Source organism: Aricia agestis, chromosome 21 (genome assembly GCF_905147365.1).
Source record: "Aricia agestis chromosome 21, ilAriAges1.1, whole genome shotgun sequence".
Lineage (NCBI taxonomy): Eukaryota > Metazoa > Arthropoda > Insecta > Lepidoptera > Lycaenidae > Aricia > Aricia agestis.
Genome location: NC_056426.1, coordinates 8062607 through 8082686, shown reverse-complemented (window position 1 = coordinate 8082686; position 20080 = coordinate 8062607). Strand labels below are relative to the sequence as shown.

At 34.5% G+C, this 20080-nt stretch overlaps 1 protein-coding gene across 2 annotated transcripts in view; it reads left to right on the top strand.

Moving 5' to 3' along the window:
* Nucleotides 1–20080, top strand: part of LOC121737528 (mushroom body large-type Kenyon cell-specific protein 1) — a 193579-nt gene that overhangs the window by 154964 nt on the left and 18535 nt on the right. For both annotated transcript variants that reach the window (XM_042129183.1, XM_042129182.1), the window contains exon 4: nt 19721–19843. In XM_042129183.1, coding sequence (XP_041985117.1) covers nt 19721–19843 — 123 coding nt within the window. The remainder of the gene's footprint in view (nt 1–19720; nt 19844–20080) is intronic.

The window sequence follows — 20080 nt, the reverse complement described above, 5'->3', positions numbered from 1 at the left end:
ATTATAGTTTTTTTTATTGAATCTAAGATATTATTAGACAATGCTTACACGGCCAGTCTGAGATCAGCTAAGTACCAGAGACAAGAGTTGAAAAAAAAAAAGATAAAGTCAATATTTTTACAAAATATAGGTACGGTCGAATTTCGACCATTGGGCGATCTCTAGTCTTTAAAAATTGTGCCCAAACGCACCCTTATCAGTTATTAGCGTTAATACGAATATTTATAAGAATATTATTTTTGGCAATATAAGCCACTACAAGACTTTTTTGTTTGTTGGGTTAGCGCCATAAGCGATCTCATCCAGGGAACCCGTGGCATTGGATGTTTATGTAAAGAATAGGTTTGGTTATAGGATTGGGCCCAGGAACTATGGCGAGTGGAGTAAGATTGTGGATAGTGGATACTGGATAAGTTCTGAGAAGTAGTAATTTGGATTATTCATGAAAAGTATTGGAGTAACCGAAAGATCCCATTTGAAGTTTTTGGTAGTCAATGGCAGTCGAGATTAGTCTTAGTTTAGAGTAGATCACAGAAAACTGGCGTGAAACAGCGCTTTCGCTGTGTTTCGCCGAGTGAGTGAGTTTACCGGAGGCCCAATCCCCTACCCTATTCCCTTCCCTACCCTTCCCTATTCCCTTCCCTTCCCATCCCTATCCTTCCCTATTACCCTATTCCCTCTTAAAAGGCCGGCAACGCACCTGCAGCTCTTCTGATGCTGCGAGTGTCCATGGGCGACGGAAGTTGCTTTCCATCAGGTGACCCGTTTGCTCGTTTGCCCCCTTATTTCATAAAAAAAAAATACTGGATAAGTTCTGAGAAGTAGTTTTGGATTATTCATGAAAAGTATTGGAGTAGCTTCCCGTTATGACCTACGGGGCGGAAACCTGGCCTTTTACAGCAGGGCTAGCTCGTAAGTTTTCCGTCGCTCAGCGTGCTATGGAACGCACTATGCTCGGAGTTTCTTTGGCGGATAAGCTTCGAAATGAAACAATTCGTCAAAGAACTAAAGTCACCGACATAGTGCAGAGAATCAGTACGCTGAAGTGGAACTGGGCTGGTCACGTAGCTCGAAGAACGGACGATCGCTGGAGTAAACTTACTCTGGAATGGAGACCAAGGCTGGGAAATCGGGGTGTAGGTCGACCTCCAACTAGGTGGGACGACGATCTCCGCTTAGTTGCAGGCCCATGTTGGATGCGAGTAGCAGGAGATCGGTCATCTTGGCGTTCATTGAGAGAGGCCTATGTCCAGCAGTGGACGACTATAGGCTGATATGATGATTGGAGTAACCGAAAGAACCCATTTGAAGTTTTTGGTAGTCAATAGTATCGAGATTAGTCTTAGTTTAGAGTAGATAATCTTGCATAGTCGTTTGGAGTAGTCATAAGTAGGTTTGGAGTACTGGCAAATATATTTTGTAGTTGCATAAGTCATAGAGGTAATTTGGTTTAGTCAAAAAAACTTACCGAACTCCCAATTATTTCAGACTAGCTGTCCCGGTGAACTTCGTGTCACTTTAAAACCTTCCCTGGACTTCTACGAATATTTTAAGACTAAAATCAGCCCAATCCGTTTAGCCGTTTTCGAGTTTTAGCGTTACTAACACAATTGAAAATCCATTTTTATATATATAGATATAGATTTCATTAGTAGTCAAATAAAATAGACTAGAAGAGAAATTAGGATTTAGGAGGCAGGTGCTAAGGACAGTTAAGGTGAGTAGAATAGTCAACAATAGTATTACCTGCCCTTCGTTACTATTTCAAATCTTAGTTACGACTAAATAGTCTTTAAAGTTCTCTATACGTTGAGTCAGTCAAGTTAAAATTACGTGAACTCATACGTAATAATATTACTAATAATTAATCCTTCGATCGTGGATTCTTGGAAATCTATTGTTATTCTATTGTGTCTCGCTCGTCGGTGAGCTTATGGGGCTTGATGGGTTAAGGTGACGCCTTGATAATTTGGCTGTAGCGATATCGATTTTTCTCAGCAATGACTAAAGCTAAGAAATTGAAGTTCATTGTCAGTCTTCATCATGTCTTTGTCTTTGAATTACCCATAGCATAACACGATTGGTCAACTTTTATAGCACAGAATAATCAATCAAAAAGACCTCTGTAAAAAAGGGATTCCTATGTTGCCAACAGAGGAGAGTGATTTAAGCTTCCAAAATTTGTACATAGATTGTTTCAAGCATACACTTTAATTTGCCCATAGCTTATATGAAATGTATTTATGGTTTTTAAATTACGCGACAAAAACCATTTTGTCGCTACGCCCTTTCCATTTTTTGCTGTTCCATTGCTTGTTTTCTATGAGTATGTTGTTTCATATCGAACACGGTTTTTTACTTTAACGCGGCGTCACCTTAAAGTGACTTATGAAGTAAATAACTAAGTAACTTATTTAATCCATAAGTAATAAAATTTTAAATCAATTTTAACAAAGCGTAAACCATTATATTTAATAGCTTTGAATTATCAAACGTTACATCATGTTTTCCAGAAAATTCAATCTATACTAATATTATAAACGCGAAAGTATGTCTGTCTGTTTGTTACCTCTTAACGCCCAAACCACTAAATCGATTTTGATAAAATTTGGTATGGAGATACTTTGAGTCCCGGGAAAGGACATAGGATACTTTTAATCTCGGAAAAATGCACGGTTCCCGCGCGACAAACGAATTTTGTCGCAACGGAGTTACGGACGTCGTCTAATACTTAATAGTTTTGAATTACCAAACGTTACATCATTTCCAGAAAATTAAATTTTCCATAATTACGTAAGACCTAGGTTTTCTAGGCAGTTAGGTACGGATGCACCAGCTAAATTCCTAGATGACTCAAAAAGATGACCTCGGCCTTTAGAACAATGATTGTTAAGTCATCGTATTGTATAAATTGTGTATAATTAAATTTACATTTGCTAAACGCTAGCAAAAAATAATGATTGCCTTGTACTGCGCAATTGGCAAATTAAAAAAAAAACTCATTGAAAAAAGAAACAAAGCTTTAACGTTTTTTATACGAAGATATTTCCAAGATTTTTCAAATTCAAGAAATCTATACAGGGTGTAACAAAACTAAGTGATATTTCTTGTCCCCCTAACGTTGTCAGGGCTTGTTGTTATCTGTGATAATATTTTAGGATGTGTATGTGTTCCTTGTAGAGAGTTCACTATGAAAGTAGGCGCGTTGAAAGAACATTTTTTTTTGATTTGTATGGGCAAGCGTCCCAGCGTCACTAGTCACTACACTTCCCATACAAAAGTGAAAAAAATTGCTCTTTCAGCGCTGCTACTTTTACGATGAACTATATACACGGGACTCATGCACATTACACACCCTGAAGTATTACCACTTAGTTTTGTAACAACCTGTATATGAGAAAAAGTTACGACTTATTTGAAGTCAATAAATAAACATAAATAATTATATACATTTTCTGTCAAACTCTTCATTAAATTAAAGTTATCAAATGTCTCTGAGTATGACATTAAATTATTTCAAACTAATCTTATATAAGTACTAAGACATAGTTTTTCCCAGTCTTTTTGCCATACGTCCACTAGCTTTTGCCCGCGGCTTCGCTCGCGTTAAGAATTAATGATTAAACGAACTTACTTGTACGTGAAGTTCTATCATAATTATACGAAGTGTTTCGTCCGAAGAGATTAGTATCTAAATATTATTTTCTAAAACACAATGTAGTATCGCGTTAAGTGATACCACCTCGCACTATAGTTGAAAGCTGCTGTCAACACCACAGAAAAAAAAAAAAAACTTTATCCCCCACTCCAAACTCAACTTTCCCCAGATTGGAGGCCCGGCTTCATTTAGTTGAGATAAACGATTATTGTGATATTTCTTATACTCATGTAAGGGCTGTATTGGGTGGGTGGGTATCACTAATCTCTTCGGACGAAACACTTCGTATAATTATGATAGAACTTCACGTACAAGTAAGTTCGTTTAATCATTAATTATACTCGTGTTTCGTCCTCAAGATTAGTATCTAAATATTATTTTCTAAAACACAATGTAGATGTTTAGAGTAAGAAATATCACACACTGGTATTTATAAAAAACCTTTTATATGAGTACACAACTTAATTAAAATATTACAATCAGAAATAGAAAATTCTAAGAGCTAATTATAACAACTTCTTATACTTTAAGTTCAAATTAAAGTTAGATATTATAAATTTTATTTAATCAGTGAACACAAAGACTTAGCTAGAGCAATATTATGGTTCTCTACTATTGGTCTGTCATAGAATTTAGCGAAGGTAGTGGAATTGCCGCTCCATCCTGCAGTTTGCCTGATGGCATCGAGATTAACACCTAGCTTTTTTGCCATCGAGGTAGAAGCATGGCGAGTGCTATGTGATGAGAAGATAGATACGTCAATTCCACTATCTTTCAAAGTTGATTTTATCCAGCGGCTAATAGTTTGGCTGGAAACCGTTTTGTGAGGTTTGCGAATACTAATAAACAGTTCTTTTGACTTTCTCAGATCTTTTGTTTTCTCTATATAGACTTTAAGAGTGTCAGCTGGACAAATTTCGGGGTGTTCATCAAAAAACGGTAAATACAAAATCGGTTGCTTTGTACCTATTTTAGAAGACTTTATAAAATCACATATTTTTATAATTACTTGATTATTAGAAATCACAATTTCATCTACTTTTATTTTAGAGATAGTTTGTACTCTGTGGGCGGTTACTAGAGCAAGCAATGTGACACATTTTCTAGATAATTGGTCTAAGGATAAATTTTGATTAGGAAACCATGAAGCTAAATAATTAATCACCACACTAACGTCCCATGTATAATTGTAACGAGGCAATGGTGGTTTTAATTTATAAACACCTTTACAAAATCTAGAGACCCTATCGTCAGCTGATAAATTTTGGATAACTAATGACAAAGCGGACCGATAACTATTAATAGTTCCATACTGCCCCCCATCATTATAAACTTCCGTGAGGAATTTTAATATCACCGGGATAGACGGTTGGTAAACATCAACAGAGTTAATATGACAAAATGCATACCACTTTTTAAAACAAACGTCATATTGTTTGAGTGTATTTTCCGACAGGGAAGCTATCATTATCTCTATTGCGGATTGTGGGATACCTCTTTGCAGCATCGCCTTCCCGATAAAATTCCTGCAACCAGGGTAAGGTGGCTGTGTATGTTTCTGGAATTAGGTATAATAAAATTATTAGAATCTATTCTCACTAATTTTGATGTCAACAATTGTGTAAACATGGGGTACCAGGGCTGTGTAGGCCAATCCGGTACAACTATGATCCCTTTTGCCCTATCTGTAACAATTTTTCTCAATACTTTAAGAACCATTGCTACAGGGGGAAAGGCATAAAAATTTAGTTTAGACCAATCCAAGGTAAAGGCATCAATAGCAAAGGCGTCTGGATCTCTATGCCAAGAGACGAACTTACTACACTTTTTGTTAATTCGAGTAGCAAATAAATCAATTTGGGGAAAAAATGAAAGTGTGTTCACCAACGTTGTATAACTATCCACCGATAGTTCCCATTCTACATCTGGATGAATTCGTCTAGATTCTTTATCGGCTATAGTATTTTCACTCGATTTGATATAAGAAGCGAACACAAATATTTTACGGTTTTCACACCACTGCCATATGTCCTTGGCGACTCTAGAAAGGTGAGGGTATTGTATACCGCCCATACGGTTTATATAACTGACTGCTGTGATATTATCGATACGCATTAATACCTGACAGTTCCTGTACTCTTTAGCAAAAATTTTAAGGGAATAAAGTGCAGCCAAAAGTTCAAGATGATTAATATGTAGGTTTAGCTCTGTAGTAGACCACCGACCGTTAGCCGTTTGGCCCTCACAACACCCGCCCCACCCCGTTGTTGAGGCGTCAGAGAATATTTCCAGACGATATTGATCATCTTTGATTTTATGAGAAGAATGATCGATATTATTAATCCACCAATTTATGTCCGGCAATAATGAATTGGGCAGGTACATAACTTTGTCGTAATCTTCGTTATTTTTTAGATTAAGGTACTTACATCTTTCGAGTTCTTTGGTATATAACCAGCCATATTCTATTGCCGGACATGCAGAAACTAACAAACCTATAAGTTTAGCTAACGTCCTTATTTTAAAACGGCTTAATTTTTTATTTTAATAAGTTCAGATTTAATTCGTATTCTTTTCTCTAGTGGTAGACTTAAGGACCATTTACTGGTATCAATAATATAACCTAAGTACTTTACAGATGTTGATGGCTGTATCACACTTTTTTCGTTATTTATGATAAATCCTAAGTGTCTTAATAATTTTTGAGTAATATCTACATTTTTGACACATTCTTCATAAATACCCCCAATTAAAATTAAATCATCCAAGTACATAGAAGATAACAAACCGCACGATCGTAAGAATTTAACAACTGGTTTCATAATTTTGGTAAAAATATATGGAGCTGTACATAAGCCAAACGGTAAAACATTGAATTCATATAATTCATGACCAACAGAAAATCTACGATATTTTCGTGAATCGGGATGAATATTAATTAAAAAATAGGCATCTTTTAAATCGAGGGTAGCTAAATAACAATTTCTTGAGATTAATTTTAAAACTGTGCGGATATCCTCCAACTTAAAATGACGGGTATTTATAAAAGTGTTCAAATTCTTTAAATTTAAAATGAATCTCATTTTTCCATTAGGCTTAGGTATTAAAAAGACACGGGATACAAATTGTTCTTGACAAGGTTCACAACGAGAAATAGCACCTATTAACAGTAAACTATCAACGGCTTCTCGTAATTCTATTGAAGGCGAATTAAAAACTTGTACACTATTTTGATAAACTGGTTCGTTAAATTTGATTTGATATCCTTTAATGCAGGACAATACGGACCGATCAGATGTAATGAGCGTCCATTGCTTATAAAATCGAGCAAGTCTGCCCGCGTAACGTACCTCGTCTATTGGCGGCGGCTCTGTTTGGAGTGCCGCGAGAATGTTTGAGCAGCTTGCCTCGGAGGTGGAGCCCTCGGAGCGGCAGACTGTTGATGCTGCGGTGCTTGGCCCGTCGGCTGTCTGCGAGCCGAGGTCCCCGTCTTCCAGTTTAAATTATGCCTTGTCGGTGCAGGTTTTATCTGTTTTTGTTGTTCTGCCTTCAGGTTCGAACTAGACTTCGAAACTGCTTTAGCAGTTTTTAACGTTTCGGCTAAATTTTCGCCAAATAGATAACTGTCAATCTTTGTCAAATCTAGGTGGTCTTTTAAATTCTTTTTAACGAAGTTTAAGGCTAGATTTCGCCTAGCAGTCGATTGAGAATGCTGTATGTCGCATAATAAGCGACCCAGGTCCATTAAATCCCGCATTAAAGCGTTGTTATCGCACTTATTAATTAAGATATTGGACATTATAGATCCTAACGACGAAATAGCTGCCGCCATCTGGTTTTGTCTGTATTCGATGGCTTTGTCGCGTTTGACCACTGAATCAGATAGGGCTGCTTTAATTTCAGCATTAAGACGTGGCGCTGCAATGTTAGTGCAATTGCCTGGGACCTTATGTTTCTCAATTAGAAGTTTTCGGTTATTTTTGTCCAAACCGGAAGTACAAATGTGTGTAAATCTGGATGCAATTTCTTTATGTATTTCAGGCCCGTAGGTGACGGCCGTTGACGGGTCTTCACCTAAAATCTCGATTAACTCGTTTTGTGGCCTTTCATCATTTGAAGCAACGTTTTCGGTCACGGGAACAACATCCGTTGAAGTTCCCGGACAGGGCTGTTCCGGTACATCCGGAACAGCGTTTTCGATCGGAAAAGGGTTATTTATTTCCGCTGGTATATTGCCTTCCGTTTCTGGAATACAAGGAATAAAAATCTCTTGTATAATTCTACATCTATATAGCCCATGCGACTATTCTGATGCAAAATATTAATAACCGTTAACCCACTACATCTATATAGTCCTGATGACTATTCTGATGCAAGGAATTGGTTATAGCAATGATTTTTAAATTTTTATTTTTAAATGACTTACCGTTAAGATTTTCAGGTGCGATTCCAATTGAAGCTATCGATGAATTTGAAGAACTACTTGACGAACTGGAGCTGGATGTTGATCTTCTATTGTAATAGCGATCACGTTTTATTTCTTTTTCTAATTTTCTCAACTTTTTAACTATATAATCGAGACTATTATCATCACTTTGCCTTTTAGACATTTTTTATTATTTTATATTAAATTTTAATTTAATTTAAACGTGAAACCAAATGAGATGCGAAGTGGTTGAGCACTAAAATGCGAATGAAGCCGGGCCTCCAATCTGGGGAAAGTTGAGTTTGGAGTGGGGGATAAAGTTTTTTTTTTTTTTCTGTGGTGTTGACAGCAGCTTTCAACTATAGTGCGAGGTGGTATCACTTAACGCGATACTACATTGTGTTTTAGAAAATAATATTTAGATACTAATCTTGAGGACGAAACACGAGTATAAATATTATTATTAATTAGGTATCAAAGTCTCAGCCCGATCGGTTTAAAATTGACAAAGTTTCATACAAACTTTCATCCCCTATTTTATCCACTTGGGGGTAGAATTGATCAAAATCCTTTCTTAGCGAATGCCTACGTCATAACATCGACCTGCATGCCAAATTTCAGCCCGATCCGTCCAGTGGTTTGGGCTGTGCGTTGATAGATCACTATGTCAGTCAGTCAGTCACCTTGCAGTTACATATACATATATATTTAGATTTGGATAGGATAATATAATGAGAATGCTTAAAAAATCTTATAAAACGAAAATACATTACAAATTACATATATATAATGCAAGCGTTAATTGTTTAGCGATAGGAATTTTAAATTATTTTCAATTACTTAATTCAAATTCAAATTAATAATTGTTTGCGTGGCTTATTAAAAAACGGCCTTGCAAATTTTCTTATAACTAACTTTAGGAAGACATATTTTCCTCTGGTGTACCTGTTGTAGGAAATTGAAAATGTCTTCTCTAGTTAACACTGAAGTTATAGCGTAATAAATATTCATAAATTGACATTTAACATTCTCTAGATTCCCTAAGACCTAGGTCCAAGGTATTGAATTAATACTAAGATTATGTCTTAACTATAAGTGATATTATTAAGAGAAAATTTGTTTATGTGGAAAAGGATTTAAAATTATTAATCGGGTCTTGGTAAAATTTGGCAAGAATTACAAATAGAGCTCTTTTAACAAATATTAAAATTCTAGTTGCCATCCGTCATTAAATATAATTTTCTTTTTGAAATTGTCGGAAACGCTGGTTTTTGTATGAGAATGAAATTTAGTTATTGTACCGTGGGAAGTATTTCGTCGTAAATATACTTCTTTAGTGACACATTATTGTCTAATTCAATTGAAGATATAAAAAAGAAATGCATTTGGTAGAGTTCCGGTAGTTTCATTGGTATAGTTTTTAGGGTTCCGTACCCAAAGGGTAAAAACGGAACCCTATTACTAAACTTCGTTCGTTCGTCTGTCTGTTCTAGGGCTTCACACAAGACGAGTGTAAGCGAGAGTAATAATCTCGTCTCGGTCTCGTCAATCCTCAAAAAATTGAGTCTCGTTCAAGTCTCGGTCTCGTCTCGTTACCGGTTGTCTCGTCTCGTCTCGCTTAGTTGTAAATAATGATTTATTTCTATAATATAATAAAGACAATAAGGAATATTTTATGACTAGCGTATTTATATGATAAAATGCAGTTTGGATGGTTACCAGATTTTATATTTTGTAAAATATATTGTTTTTTAAGTAGACCCTTACTGATTTTTCGAATAAAAACCTCATTAAAAAAATTAACGAGACCCAAAACAATCTCTCGGGTTGCACAATGCACTGTATGTGGTCTCGGTATTGCCGATAATATTTTCTGTCGTCGTCTCGTAAAAGCGAGACGAGAAAAATCTCGCTCTCGGTTCTTGAGATACAGTCTGGAGACAGATAGACGGACAGACTAGGGCAGTCTGTCCGTCTGTCTGTCTCCAGACTGTATCTCAAGAACCGCTATAGCTAGACTGAGATTTTCACAGATTGTGTATATCTATTGCCGCTATAACAACAAACACTGAAAACAAAATAAAATTAATATTTCCCATACAACAAACGTGATTTTTTTCGGCATTCGGCTCTACGCAACTCTTACATTCTAACGAGTTTAGTTTTTAATTTGTATTCATATAGTTTTTTTATACATTTCTTCTTAAATTGTGATTTTTAAATGTGTCAAAAATGTTTAAATATAAAATTAGAATTAAAAATATTCACAGTTAATTTTTGTAAACATAAATAAATTATTTCAGTCGTGGTAAGTTAATAATAATTAATATTAAAATTATTTAAAAAATAATGAAGACTTGCTAGATAAATTAAATACTTCACTCATGATAATTTAAAAAATATTTTTATTGCTAACTATAGTAAATAATTTGCAAGGTATTATGTTTTTTACGCAATGTAGTAGGTAAACAGAATTCTATAATATGCAGAAGAATGTCATTGCAACACAAACAAAAGTCAGAAAAAAAAACAGGAATTGGCGCCATTTTTATGGAAAAAAAATATTTCACGTTAATAACAGGAAAGTAGGAGCCAATTGTGAAGGAAGAACACAGGCGCACGGAAATTGGAAACGTAGAGGATTTTTAATCTGTTTTTGTTTTAACATCCATTTGCGCGCCATATTATTATTAAAATGGCGGATATCGTTATTTTCGCGCCATTTATTATGGATTATGAAATACAACTATTAAATACTTCTTAGTAATGGATGATGCTCACTGTTTTTTTTTATATTTTACTGTAGTGTATTTAATAGAAATGGAAAAGTCCACAATATTTACGTGCGTATAACTTTTTCGTGTAGTGTAACTTTTTATGACATTTTTCTTCTCAACTGTCGAAACTGTCAATTGTCAAAAGTATTTTATTCGACAGCTCTTCAATAAAATACTTTGATCCGTCAAGAATATTTTTAAAAATTCTAATTCGAATTTGAACTTCCAGCCATCGATTTTGATTTTTCTTTTTTAATTTAAAGTTTTTGCTTTCTTCGCAATCAGTTTTGGTTTTAGTTTACGTTTAAAAAACCCCATTTGACATAAAAGTCTTCGTCCACCAAAATTGCAATTGAAAAAAAAATAACTCTCTTAAAAATAATACGCAAACAAAAACCTATGGAGTAAACTTTCGTTGTAAATTTTTAAAGCAATTTCATTCCGTTATGCACGTCATGATTAAATTTATAGAATATATTCACAGTATTTTAACAGCTCTCGAAGAATTTTCTGCAACTAATTATTAAACATGATTTGTGAAATAGCATATAATTAAGAATCTCTATAATTTCTGCGCTCATTCAAATATTAAAAACTCTCAACAAAGAACTGTCCTCATATAAAAATTGAAGTTGGAATGTCCTATTCATGATTTCAGCACGGCAAAATCGCCTTTGTTGTGTATCTCATTAAGTGCTCGAATGCTATGAAGTGCCCTAATAAATTGATGTACAAAATAAAATAATATTAATATTGTCAATGATTTGGCGTGTAAGGGCGGGCGCACACGATCACGCGCTATGCCGTGCACATATTTTAATGTCAAAATATATCGTAGTTTTTAATCTGAATTGCCTTTTGAATTATTGCGTTTTGTTTGTGGTGGTGAAATTAAAAAAAAATATTTATGGTCGAATTTTTTTAAGTGTACACTGCCGTGCGTTGGAGTGGAAAAAATGGCTGAATGTTTATGGTCTTTTAACTGCTTTTTAGCAAATTTATTATTTAATATTCGAATAAATAAATGGACTAATTCATTTAAAAATGTACTAGAGTCTAGACTCAAACAGATACTAATAAAAAAGAATAGAGAATGTCGGCAGATAATAGTTTATCTAACCGCGCTTTGTGCTACGTCCGTTTAATATTTATTTTACCAACATGCCCGCTTTTGTTCGGAGCTCTTTTGATTTTCAAGTTACCTCGTCATCGTCAACTTTTATAATTACAATTAACAAAGACCATTCATAGACCGTAGTAATTAATAAGAGTTGCGTCCGTATCGTTTCTAATCATTGTCTGCCCATAATTGCAGTATATTGTAAACCCTTTGGCCTACAATAGCAATTATGTACGTTGTCTAAACCATGCCTTAGAACGACCAGCTCCGCTGACCCCTCGGAGTCCCGGCTTTGCTCCGGGACGCGCGCGGCGGGCGCGGCGGGGGAGGTCATCGTACGCCGGTCGTACCATTAACCATAGTTTCAATTTACGAAACAATGCCTTATCCATTTGCTACGATTCCACGTCAAAGTAGAAAACTAGTATTTTGATTAATACGCGGGAAAGAGACAGGGTGCGTGCGGCGGCCGCGCGGGGGACAGTGGACCTTGTTATTCGAGGATTAAAGTTCAGAATCGCTGAACCGACCTTTTTGTGACTGAAATAGTGAGCGTGTAGGCGTAGAGCATGAAAAGTAGGCAGTGTTTGAACAGCGAGTGCCGCGGAGTGGCCATTATATAATTGTTTTTTGAGCACTCGCGCCGCGATTGTTTGCTTATGTAAGCTTGTAGCGTAATGGGTAATTTTTCTCTAATTATATTGTAATTAAAACGTTACTACGAATTATGTTTTCTTTCAAACTTTTACACGCTTCCAGCTTCGTCCGTATTGTTTAACGGGAAAACATTTCGCATTGTCTTTTTGTAATTTAATATCTACCATTCTACTACTAAACTGTCTTTTTTACCGATAAATATTTATATTCCAAAGCAACATTACAAATACTCAACAACACAAAACACTTTAAATCATCGAATAATTTGAAGCTACAGAAAATGATGCATCATAATATTAACATAACTGTCGTGGTTTTCTTCATTAAAAATAGGTCTTGCCATTCAACGTCAGAGGCCTGATTGATGTGCCATTACGTGCTTTCAAAGCTGCAATTGATTTTTATTACTTAACTATGTAGACTCGGTAATAATACGAGTCTGTGACGTCATGCGTGAAACGAATTCAACGTCGTTTGTACTTCTTTTTTAATTCGCCATCGATATTGTGGCTTTTGTTGTAAACAAATGTTTTCTAATAAGTTTAGAATAAATTATTTAAAAAAAATGTCAATATGCAAGATTTCAAATGGATTTTATTGTTCAGTATTTTTTTTCTAATAAGTTTAAAATAATAAAATAAATGTATCGGTATGCAGTTATGCGCATTCTAATAGTTTTTAGTCGTTTTGAAACCATAGCAATTAATAATAATAATAATATGTATGGACGCTTCACACCACGTCAGTCTGGCCCCGTGCTAAGTACCGACAACGGATATATATTTAATACTTTTATAGTACTTATACATATATTTAAGATTTTTGTTATATGATACACAATATATTTAATACACATCCATGACCCAGGAACTTTGAAAACTTTTTGTTCCGTCGGCGGGATTCGAACCCGCAACCCCCGGCTTGAGCTACCAACAGCCCACCAACTGAGCCACAGAGGTCGTCAAATTAATTTCAAGAATTGCGTTTATCTTATATTTATTTCATATCTATAAATTGAAAACTCATATTTTAATTGTGTTCATTGGCGGAATTAAAATAGCTCACTCACTATATAGGGGTATGAAGTAATGTTTGAAAATTATACGTTTATGTACAATTAATTGGAATCGTTCACGTTTTTCGCATTGCGATCCGTATAATAATTCAACGTAAATTCATTACGCGTAATTGTTATATCTGTTTCGTTTCGAATTAACGACAGAAGATAAAAATCTTAAGAAAAAAAATTAGAAGTCGACTCCGTTCGTTTCCTTAGCCGATCGGTTTAACAGCATAGGCCGGACAGAAAAGCCTATAGGGGCGGTCCGTGGAGGGTGGAAACCTCGGAAAATTCACGTGCAAGGCCCACCCCTTTGCCGAAGCACGTGTGGCCGAATACCCTCAGTGTGCGAGAGCCTTTACTAATCATTACCGCTCGTAAAAAATGCGCTTTTGACGTACGAATTCCATTTTCGAAACGCATTATCGCTTCGGCGGGAAATTTTTACATTTAAACAACGCTTTCGTGTCCAAGTGGCGGAAATGTAAATGAAAAGCAGCTGCTCTTTGGTCTGAGGGCTTTGTTTTTTTCTCAAGCGCAGAATGGAAGGGCACAGAAAATGAGGTGGTTTCATGGTTAGTCGAATTTATTGTTCTATATTCAAAAACATAACTCGGTAAAGCGGATGCGTTAACAAGTTATTGTAGTCTGGATATAAGCTTTTGGCTTTTGTTTTTTTTTTTTGTTACAATAACACAGTTTTGTTTACTGCTTGTTTGCTTAAACAACATAATATGTCATAATATGGTCATTGGTCAGCTAATAATATGAATAATAAAATTACAGAGGTATAATATTAACTGATCATGTCCATGCATGTAAATAGAAAAAAAAATCTTTTGACACTTTTTTCTAATTTTGTTAATGTAGAAATCATAGTATGCATAAGTCTTGTAGTAAAATATATTTAATCTTATGTTACTCACGGAAAACATTTATTATAACAGGTTTAAACATTTTGCTTCCGTGTTTCATAATTTATTAGCTTAAAACGACATTATAATATATGTTTATAAGTAGCAATTTATTTTGTCAGCTATGGTATTTAGCTATTAATAAATAAAAATTCGAACAGAAAAAAAACCTACTTTAGTAAGTAAGTCTCTAACGCACTCAGAGACAAATATTAATTACTTTTTACTGTAGTTAAGTGAAAATTTTGACATAATACATTAACTGTCAAATTCTTCATTAAATTGAAGTTTAATCATCATTATAATATTATGTCTCTGACTGCCGCACTCAGAGTGGAACATTAATTAGTTAAATGTAATTAATTCAAAATTTTGACATAAGCCCCATACATGATCTATCAAACTCTTCATTAAATTAAAGGTTAATCATAATTAAATGTCTGTGAATACGGCGGTGAGTGTAGCAAATTTTGTTTTATGAATTTAAAGAGAAAATAAAAATTTACAAATAATTTTCCAAAAAAAACGCAGCTTTAATAAAGTTGTAGTACCATTTTTATACTAGCAACTAATATTTTTTGTAGCCCAAAAGTAAGACATTAAAACTGCGATACGTCAAAACCCAGAAAAAATGCATAGTAAAATACATAAAAATATTTTAAATATTTTCAATCCACTATATTTAAAATAAATTAATAATTTAAAAACCCATCTAAACTTAAATCAACCTAAAGCAAATTGTGGAATATTTTAAAGGACAAATTGATTTTAATACAATTTTGTAGAGCTGTATAAAATAATTATTTAAAGTATCTCAATGACTTCAATTAAGATTCTGAATGTAAATTGCATCTATAATTGATGTAAATAATAATATTCTCTGATCCGGCTCAAAGGACCATGGAAATAAACAATAAAATAATTATTATAAACATATTAGTCTTTCAACCTCCAAAAAAGGTAGTCTAGTGAAGCCGTGTTAAAAAAATCAGCCAAGCGCGAGTCGGACTCGCGCACGAAGGGTTCCGTGCCATTATAGAGAAAAAATATGCGAACAGTTGTGTTTTGTATGGGCAATTAAATTTTAATTATATTTTAATTTTATTATTAATTATTAAAGTACACATAATATATAATTAAGGATTCTGTGAAAATTTCAACTGCTTGCTTGTTGTCATTATTGATATCGAGCAAAAAAGGTCAAAAAAATCATGTTTGTTGTATGGGAGCCCCCCTTAAACATTAATTTTATTTTGTTTTCAGTATTTGTTGTTATAGCGGCAACAGATATACATAATCTGTAAAAATTTCAAATGTCTAGCTATTACCGTTCTTGAGTTACAGCTTGGAGACAGACAGACAGATGGACAGACAACGAAGTCTTAGTAATAGGGTTCCGTTTTTACTTTAATTAGGCATAGTAGGTAGTGAAGGGTTCAGTTTATCTCAAAGGATTCAAAATAACCTTTGAGGCATAGGAACATGGGTAAAAGTTGAAAATTACCAAATCAATGTGGTATTATAATTTTACATCCTACTAGATGACGCCCAACACCGTTGACCATTGTACATACATTTTTCCGGTATATTTTATCTTATGTCCTTACCCAGGACTTAAAGTATCTTCATACTAAATTTCAAAAAAATCGGTTCATCGGTTTGGCCGGTTTGGGTGTAAAGTGACAGTAACAGACAGCACTTTCGCATATTTTAAAATATTAAGTATGGATTTTATTTAATAGCATTATACTAAGCTTTGTTTACACCTAGATCGAAATGAATTGAAACTCAATCGTGACTGTAGTGTGTGTTATCTAAAATGAAGAAATTAGTGAGTAAAAAAAAAAGGCTTTAGGACCGTAAAAATGATATGAAATCAAAAAGTGTGGACTCTGTGTATAGCCAGATAAGTTACCCCAATGTAGTAGGTAAGTTACAAGGTTTATTCAAATAAGAAGGGGAAAAATGACTGATTGGTCTTAAGTTATAAAATATTAGTTATCCACTTTATCCGCGTCAATCGTGACTGTGTATGTGTTAACTAAAATGTCAATGTTTATGTAATAGCATTTAGCACGAATCGCCGGGCCGGTTTGGCTCACCTTGGCTCCGCACTAATCGACCACCTTGAATAATAACTAGACACGTCATGTATGTTGGTCTAATAGAGGAAATATTGTCGGAGACTACGAAAAATTTTGAAAATTTCGCCGTATACCTATAGTATATAATTGAGGGATGTCTGTCAAAAAATTAGTGAAAAAGCTTTGACTAATCATAATTATGTTTATTTAACATTATATTTTTTAAAAATTCGCAGGGTTTCCATTGAATAAAACCACCAATTTCAGGAAAAATAAGTTTACCATGAAGAAACACAAGAAAATTATTTTACAACTCTATGATAAATAATACCGTCTAAAAATCATTAAGCCATTTCTAAAACCTAACTAAGGCCTAAGGCTTAAAAAACTCTCAGTTCCAAAATATAGTTTAATAAAAATTATTTGTATAAATTAGAAGAAGAAACGGTCCTAAAGGATAACCCAAATAACACCATAAATCTATTTTGAATCTAGGAGAATTTTAATTTTATTCAGACCTAAGATTCTCCTATTAAGATAGGAATTTAAAAGGTCAAGTTGTAAGACATTTAAACAATAGACGCGCGGCTTCCTGAGTAATGTCTCATGATTTACACAATCAAAGGCCTTGGCAGAATCCAAACTGATTAAATACTAGGAAACATAAATGGCAGCTGCAAAAAGTTGTTTTATCTATGAAAAGTCAAAAACATTAAAATATAAATTGCTATTGTTTTCTAAATTAGACAGCTGCAGGATGTAATTTTGTATTAAAGTCAAAAGCATTATGTAGATAACACGTCTAGCGTATGAAATGTGTTTAGATATCTGTATCGCAAGTTGAAAAAACTCTTTATGAGCAACAATTTAAATGTTATCTGAAGCTACAACAATTATAAATAGTCTCATTCGTTGCCCCTAACATGCGTCCAAATTACTAGTTTAGATAAACTAATTGCTGGCTGGAACTCACAATCAATGTCTTTGCCTCCATTTTTTTTTTCTAATTCGACGACAGCCCGCCAATTTGAACGCAGCTGCTCCCATTATTTGTAAAAAACTGGTTACACATAATTTACCGCTCGCCAAATGGTGGGGTCTACATTCTAATTCTAATCGGCCTCGACCAATGACGGTCGAGGACGAACCAAGATGGCCGCGTGGGAACCGGTTCGTTTGAATTTAGAATAGTATTTTTATTATGCGTTTAGACTTTGGAATATTTTTTTATTTATGCCAACGGTCACGAATTAGATGGGCGTTTTCCCCTATGTTTATGCGTTTAGCAAACAATGACTCTGTATTCTGTGTAACATTTTATTTTAATACTGACCAGTTTTTACTATTATAGATATATGACTATAATTTATTTTAAGTGTGTTTTAATGCGATTCTCGTTTTATGTTCTTTATTTAAATCTAAAATTGTATGCCTTAAACGCTTAGCAATTCTTTTTAATATTAAAAAATCGCTTCATACCCAAAAGGCAGATCTACGTTAGTTAGTCGTGCTATGTAAAGTCAGTATTAGTCCTTATCCGTCGGCTAGGAACGACATAACGCGGCGAAATTACGTAAGTCTGCCTTTGAATAAATTTCTCTTAGGATAGAATTGATAGAGTACCTACCACATTTTGTTAAGCTTATCTACTTATTTTTAACAGCAAGATCCTAAATGTTCTGCAGGTGTTTGTACCTAATATCACAGCTAATATTATGCGCACTTTAAATACTTAGTCTATATAATAATGGTAATAAGTATAACCTAATGCCTACATGCCCAAATAGGTCTGAATATTCTATAATTTTCCTTAATAGTCACATTTCTGAGTAATTTTTAATCACTAATGATGTAGGCAAAGAATTTATAGCCAATGCAGTGGAGGTTTTAATAAAAATGTTTTTTCCGGGTTTCTTTGGTTGCAATGGTTTTCCTTGTTTTGTAGGTAAAATCATTTATAATGTTAACTATTAAAGTTGTAACTAAAGGTTATTTAATTCGATATTATTGCCGTGTTTCAAACTTCTGAAAAATACTTTATTAATTGGATGCTTAAGTAAGTATTTATTTGTAAAATCATAAGCTATTAAAGCACATATTTTTGACGTTTCAAAATTAAAAGAAAGAAAATTATCCAATTTTAAAATCCTTCTTGAACATCGAATTGAGTATTGGGGGTTTTATTGTATTTCCTTCATTTAACGTCCTTTTAAACCTCTGCTAATGAATTGAACTAAAAAATTAAACGATAATGGCCGGTTCACAATATTCCAATCGCTGAATGTAAACGGGCAATGGAATGCAATTTTGCAAAAAAAAGCTCTGAATTGCAATAATTTAAACCGGCCATAAGTTTGGTATATTGGTTTGGATGAATAACGATGTAGTGAATTAAAATGTTCTTCTCAGAAAATATCATACCAATATCTAACGTGAACGTGAACGCTGTTTGATATAATCCGGACTGGATGTAATGTTGGATTAAAATTTTTACCTATATGCCTTAAAGGCAATAAGAACATACTACTGAGATAAAATAAGAACATACTGTAGAAAAGCTTTAGTTCATTATTCCTTCGCACTACTTATTATGTACCAATTTATTTAATTCTACCTTACTTTGAGGCTCAGGTCATTTTCATAATAATTATATATAAACAAAGATTTGATCACCCTTCATGCTCCTCATAAGTCGTCTAATTTTTGTGTTTCAGAATATCATAACTCACATGTATTTGGCGTTAAGGGCCGTCCACAGACCGACTGCAAGATGCGGTTGCCGCATGGCGATCTGCAATTTTCATACCAAATTGATATCCGCAATACACGGACCGCTCGAGCAGTTCTTGAGCGGTCGGTGCTTTCAACGCGATCTCTCTAGAGCAGTCGTTCCTTACTGCAACTTGCGGTCCGTCTATGGCCAGCCTAAGAGCCTCAAAAGTCATATGTATTTGGTGTTTAAGAGTCTCATAAGTCATGTTTTGGTGTATCAGTGTCTCAAAACTCTTGTTTTTGGTGTTCCAGAGTCCGGCTTCAGAATCGGACAGCAGTTCAGTGTCGGGCGCCAAGAGCCCGGCCGGCCATCCGCTACTACAGCACCTTCTGCAGCTGCAACTCCAGGGGCAGAATCCGCAGGCGATCGCACAGGTAAAAGAGATACCTGAATTTAGCATTCAGAATGTGAAATATGTTGTTGAGTAAATTAGGTAGTAGGCTTCTCACAGACTAACGGCAGTTTTCGACGGCAGCCGTAGACGCGTTGTTGGTAGCCGTTAACTTCCGTCGAAAAGTTCCGCTCGTCTGTAAGAAGCCTAACCCAACCTTATAACAATAAAGTTAGGGTGAGAAAAATAAAATGGCTATGGACTTCGTAGATTTCATTTT